Source organism: Belonocnema kinseyi, chromosome 4 (genome assembly GCF_010883055.1).
Source record: "Belonocnema kinseyi isolate 2016_QV_RU_SX_M_011 chromosome 4, B_treatae_v1, whole genome shotgun sequence".
Lineage (NCBI taxonomy): Eukaryota > Metazoa > Arthropoda > Insecta > Hymenoptera > Cynipidae > Belonocnema > Belonocnema kinseyi.
The window spans coordinates 115,028,415-115,034,841 of record NC_046660.1 but is presented as its reverse complement, the minus strand read 5'-3'; the positions used below and the strand labels follow the sequence as shown (position 1 = coordinate 115,034,841).

Genomic DNA, 6,427 nt, shown 5'->3' with positions numbered 1-6,427 from the left:
AAGGGACTCTCTAGTGCGCTTTTCTTCGGACTCCCTTTGCTTTCCCTTTTTTTTGAGTAAACGGCAAGCTGAGTAAAAGAAGAAGAGTTAAGCTGTAACTCTTGGAAAATAACTCCCTAACTGCACTGTCCAGATATTTCAATCAACTCCGTTCCGACCCCATAGTTGTCCCAAGACACCATCAGTAGTTGATTTTAAACAGTAAATATCGCTAAAAACGAACGCTTAAGGTTTTATGCACTATTTAGAAATGGACTCAAGTACTCTGAATATATTTGATGGTAAAAATATTAATTATTGGTCTCTGCAAGTCTGAATTTCTTAAATTATTTAATTTAAGCAACCTTAATTAGACAAGAAAATAAAAAAATGATCGTGAATGATTTTCTGGTATAAAAAACTTTATGATTGTCCAATTAAAGTTGCGTAACTCATCAATTAATTTAAGAAATTCAGGTTTATGGTTGATTTTATGCTACCACAAACATAACTAATTCTGGTAAACGTTCCACGTCATATGAATTTATAAGTTATATTAATAAAATTTGTCGGGGCCCAAGATCATGGTTATACAGCCCTGGTTATTAAAAATTACTCATTTGTCATCAATGCATAGTATAATATTAATATTAAAAGTAAACCAAAAAAGGAAAGTTTTATTATGTGTAATCTATTCATCTGAGTTTTGGCTAGGAAATCGGGTCTCCCATCCCACTGTGCTGGCATGGCATTTGGTTATTTATCGTTCGATTACTCGAAGACGAATTAATATGCCAACCTAAAAATTGGGGGCATTCTAGGAAAAAAGCTCAGATTTCTTTTAAAACTAATTATTAAAAAAGTGTCGAAATTTGAAAGTCAAATTTATTCTTGATTTTCAAAAATTGTCAAATTTAAATTTTTCTCAAAAACAGTTATGACCTCCTGAAAACCAGTAAAAGCTCTATAAAAAAAAGGGGTGAAATTTTGTTTTACGCATCGGGAAAAAAGTTACAAGTGCTTGAAAATAAGGCTTTTCACGAAAAGCCCAAAAATCGTTCCCCCTCCATTTGAATAAATATTTGTCGAAATTGATTTCCTGTGTGAGAAGTACTATCCGGTAAGACTACAATTGGCCTACTTTTTGGCTCGATCAGACAACTTTTGATTTAGGGATTCTCAAATTGGAGTTGTACATCGGATTTAAAGATTGCAGCTTAAAAAAATTGGAAACAGAATTAATTATATTATAGCCATTATCGACAATACAGTTTTTTTCTTGTCTGTTTCCTGAATTAAAAATCCAGCTCACGGGATCAAATTCCCGGTTATTTCACGGTGAAAAAATGCCCTTCCTTTCCCCGGTCAGGTAGACATCCTGCAGTCGGTATTTGGACTTGATGCATTAAATTAAAGGTATTACGTACTTGTAGACGAAGGTGCCCTCGCATCCTTTCCCCAGGACTTCACTAGTGTTGAAAATAATCTTTCCAACTCTAACTAACCCTTCTCCAATTTCTTCAGGCATGTAAACATCTCCATTCTTGCCATTACTGCCGGTTCGACTATTTTCTCGTGAACCCTGGTCAAATTGCTGATTTTAGACGTAGAGAAAAACTATTTATAGATAAAAATGAGTTCGAGTAACAAAACAGAATCAATCTGTTCTGTTAATCGAAAAAAAGAATTCGATTTTTTCAATATTATTTTGAACGCCTTGAAAACACTTTTAAACCCTTTCATGTACAACTATTTTTATATTTAATCAAAGCCAATTTTAATTAAACATGGAAAAATCGATTCTTGACTTAAAATAAGTCAAAAGTAAAACAAGGAAAACAAAATTATAACTAAGAAATTCACGAAAAACTATTTACTTGTGATAACTGCTGGAACTCTTTGAACTGTGCATTCAAGTACCAGAACATGGTAATAACACAGCCGACTAAAATGATTAACGCTACTTTTAATCCTTTATTCTCTTGCTGATTGATCCACTTTTTCGCAGTGTTGTAAAGCTCAGCGAAATATTTACGCCAGCCTTTGTATTCCTTTGTCGAGTTAACGAATTGCCCGGCTAAAAAGTTGATCACGTTTGAATTATTTGAGGAGGGAAGATTCGTCCCAATTATCTTATCAGAAGGTCCGCTGATTTGAAGGGGCGAATTCTGCGGCTTATATTCTGCTGGTATATCGTAATGCCCTGATGAATATTAATTAATTTATAATATCGGTTTCGGATGCATTATTTTACGCGTAGGAATAACGTAATATTTACCTAACATGATAATGCTTTTTTCCGAATTCATGCTCTGGAAATCATTGTCAGAGGTTTCTATCACTGTAGAGGGAACATGATCTCCAGGAAGAGGGATTCCATTTTTATTGGTCGAAATATGCGAAGTGACGAGAGGCCCTTCCAAAAGCAAACGAGCACCTTTACTGGATATTATCTTCGCTGTTGATGAATCCGCGAATGATGGTAGTGCGTACAAACCGTGGGAATGTTCCCCGATGTAAAGAGTTGGGCTGTAAAAAAAAAGTTTAAAAAAAAGTTAAGTCTATGAATCGAATTCATGGTTGAAAATACATTCAAAAAAGCCTCCAAAATAAAAACACTATCGAACAATAACTTGGAAATTCGACATAAAATCTAAGAAAAAGATTTCTGTACATTAAAATTTCAAAATTCAAGATTATAAAGCAAAAGTTTATTTTATTTTAAATATTCTGTAGCAAACTGCAAGTTAAAGCAAGTTCAATTATTTTCAAGTTTCAAACAGACGCAATCGAAATTAAATAAATTGGAATTTGAAGCCTCAAAAACCGCTCTATACTTAATATACTGAAAAGTGGTTCTGGTGGATTTTACTGCTAATAAGATTAATTTATTTTTGCAGTTAATCAAACTAGAAGAAATTTTCCAAGAAAATTTGCTGTAACAATTTTTTAATATTTCAAAATAAAAATGTACGAACTTCATGCGTGAAAAATTAAGAATGGTTAATTTGATGCATTTAAAATTGTAAAATTATAAATTAGAAGCCTTCCAATATTTTTTCATTTAAATTTGGAGCTGAAAAATGGTAAACATTTTTATTTAATGCTGTCAGAATTTAGTAGTTCTGGAAATAAGTATTCCAAACCAAATGATTAAAAATGTAGAATTGAAAATTACATTTTTTAAAATAAAGCCTTCAAAATTAAACTATTTCGAATCTGAGGTCTTTAAACATATTATATTATTCCATAGTGAAAATTAGAAAAATTCCGGATAAAAAAAACAAATTCAATGTCATGTACGTTTTCTTTCAGTACTAAAATTCAAATTTTATTAATTTTTCACCGTGAAATACTACACACAGTAAAAATCAAAATTGTTTATGCCAAATTAACTCGTCCCGCTTAAATTCTATAAGTGAGTTGTTAAGAAAAAATCTGCCAGTTGCGCGGGAAATCTCTGCATTTAAAGAGATTGTTAATTTCTCATTATTACATTTGTTTTAATTATAAAGAAAATTAGTTTACTTAAGGCCATGTGACGAGTGGGTCACGTCACCAGATTCCTACCTTACCCCCACCTTTCTTATTTCACAACTTATTTTCACACGAAGCGCCACATTGAGTTGAAAATTTGGGATAATAAATAAGAAGCACCAAGAAAGGTGGGTCTGGTCCTAAATTTGTATAATTATGAAAAAGGTGTTTTGTTGTGAATAATTTTTTTGGCTTTTTTCATAATTATACAAATTTAGGGCCAGGCCCACCTTTCTTGGTGCTTCTTATTTATTATCCCAGATTTTCAACTCGATGTGAAGCTTCGTGTGAAAATAAGTTGGGAAATAAAAAAAGTGAGGATAAGGTAGGAATCTGTACAAATACAATTTTTGATGTTGAAAAGAAAAACGAAGAGTTATACAAAAAATGGCCACGTGAGATTTTGTAGGCGTTTTTGAAAGGAAAATTTTTCTTTTATAAGTACTAGCATTTCCAATGTTTAAGAGAAGAACGGTGCGTCCTATCATAAGATATTTAAATACGACTTTACAGGTCTTTTTATAAACACTATTCTAAATTTTTCTGGACTTTGCTTATATCTTACGTTGTTTCGATAAAAATTGGAATTTTATATTTCGTAATGGTATTTCTCATGTTCAAAAGAACATCCGTGATTTACACCAGAAAAAAGTTTAAGGAAATTTTGTACGTTTTCTCAAAAACAGCAATTTGTTTTTTTTTATTTTTTCTGTATATCGCATAGTTTTTCTGAAAAACTTAATTTTCTATTTTTAATTACATTTTTACGATGAAAACAAAAACTATACATCTTATCGAAAAATTGTATTAAAAAATGTATAGATCTTTTTGCAATAAATAACTAACTTTTTTTGTATCTTGTGTCGTTTGGTTCAAAATTTCAATTTCTGATTTTTCATAGGATTTTTTGATGGGTTAACCACAACCGTTGAACAAATAAAGCTACTACTGCTACAAAACCGGCCCTTTAAACAGGCTACCAGGTGCATCCTCGGGTTGCGGATAAAGGGGCCCTGTGCCGAGGGTTTCTGCTGAATACGGTTACACAACTCAATAAGCAGTCGCGGACAATGATCCAGGAATGGTCTCGAAGGGAACCCCCAAGCCAAGGTGAGAAAAACAGTGCTAAAGACTGCATGGCACCAGAGAGTGGTGGTCCATAACGTGATTTTTAGAATACCAGGTCGCCTCCAGAAGTATTCAGACCTAACCCCGCATTCAGGGCTCTACGAGGCGGACCGTTTTTCCCTAGCTACTCGTGGGAACAAGATGGTGTCCAAAAAAACATCAAAGCAAAAGCGTGTATGAGGAGTTAAGAGGAGATCTGAATGTCGCAGAGAAGTTTCCTGGTTGTCAGCCACACGGGCGACTAAAGAAGCGTTCCAGGCGAAAATTGACTTCCACAGCCAGAAGTTGAGAAAACTGAAGGAAGTTCTTAAGATGGAGCCCTTACGTGAAACGAAGAGAAACATTCCATCCCAATAAAGGACGGTAACACGGGGGCAAGAAATTTCTCGGGGTGGCTGTAAAGCCATGCGACAATTATGGCTGGAGAATTAAAACTTTTGGAACACCGAATGAGGCCAGTAAGGGGACCAAAAAGAAGAAATCGAAGAATCTCTCGCTCCCACGTACGGGAAGAGGACAAGAGAACTTGTCCAGGTCTCGCCGGAGGCGAAGAAATTGTAATCCCGCACTAATGGTTTGATGTCTTTAACTCCAAAGAGCGAGGACAGAAAGGCTGACGGCTCGAGCTACGGGGAGGTCCTTAAAGACCTCAATAGTAAGGACTCCTCGTATCGAATTTATTTTGATAGATTTTTAAAAATTAAAATATTATAAAATTATTAAATTGTCTTGCACAGAGAATTCTTGTCTGTATTTACTCTTTGTGTAGAATTTTACGCTATAGAGAATCAATATGACTTGAGTAGTTGTTTTAGAGAAAAAAATGTATGTGTTAACCCAAACTAGGGCTTTTTGTCACGCTTCCTTTAATTGAATGTACATTATTATACTTATGCGTACGATAATTGAACATCATTCAGCTTCATAGTATCTCTGTCAAGTAATTTGTCCAATGCTTCTTCAGCGACACTAGTAAAAGGGATCCTTGCTAATCCGTCCTTACTAACGACATAAGCTGCTATGACTGGACTTCCGAGATCAAGTTCCCATAAACTCACTGCCAATCTTCTGTTCCATGTCACAACTCGGCCTGTAGAACTCGTCGTGAAGTGCATCAGGTCTGAAAAAGAAGAAAGATTTTCGTGAAATTAGAACGAAAACATAATTAACATGAGTTATTTAAATTGTCTGGATCTTAATTTGCTTTCAGCAACAATTATCACTTTTACTTACCATAATTATCAATAAAATCAGGTTCCATCTTTGCAGCTGAGTAGTCATAGAAGGTAACATTCCACTTTCTATCCTTATGCTTGCTGTCTATCATAATTATATTATACTCTGTTCGTCCTACATATATTACATCTTGAGTTTCGAGTGGACACGTGTTTTGGACTTTATTAAAACCCAGGACCTGTTCCCTTTCCCCTGTCTGAGGATCCACACTAAACCACGTATCGATCTTTCTTCCAGTGTATAAAATCCCATCACTGCTTCGGCACGGACTGCTAGCTACTAACTGCGGTATTGTGAACGGCAGCTTTTTCAGAGCTTCCGAATCTGCACCAAAAAGATACAGCGTACCGTCCTTCGGGTCTGGTAAAAACATTGGCCTGCGGATTTTAATTCCATTATTATTTTTTTATTATTATTACACCATTAAGCCATTTCCCTTTCGGGTTAGGCGTGACTCACTCGGCAGGGGAAAGGAGTAGTGTGTGGAAGGGATAGAGATTTTTCAGATTGATCCAGAATTCTCGTGCTATTTAAGTAAATAACACGT

At 34.7% G+C, this 6,427-nt stretch overlaps 1 protein-coding gene across 4 annotated transcripts in view; it reads right to left on the bottom strand.

Annotated features, from left to right (window-relative positions):
• The window catches only part of LOC117171860 (serine/threonine-protein kinase/endoribonuclease IRE1), a 29,335-nt gene that overhangs the window by 20,021 nt on the left and 2,887 nt on the right, over positions 1–6,427 (bottom strand). For 3 of the 4 annotated variants that reach the window (XM_033359497.1, XM_033359496.1, XM_033359495.1), the window contains exons 4-8: positions 5,878–6,257; positions 5,545–5,764; positions 2,258–2,508; positions 1,857–2,182; positions 1,407–1,573 (exon numbers count right to left, since the gene is read on the bottom strand). In XM_033359497.1, the coding sequence (XP_033215388.1) occupies positions 1,407–1,573; positions 1,857–2,182; positions 2,258–2,508; positions 5,545–5,764; positions 5,878–6,257 (1,344 nt within the window). The remainder of the gene's footprint in view (positions 1–1,406; positions 1,574–1,856; positions 2,183–2,257; positions 2,509–5,544; positions 5,765–5,877; positions 6,258–6,427) is intronic. The other variant, XM_033359498.1, reaches the window with a different exon arrangement.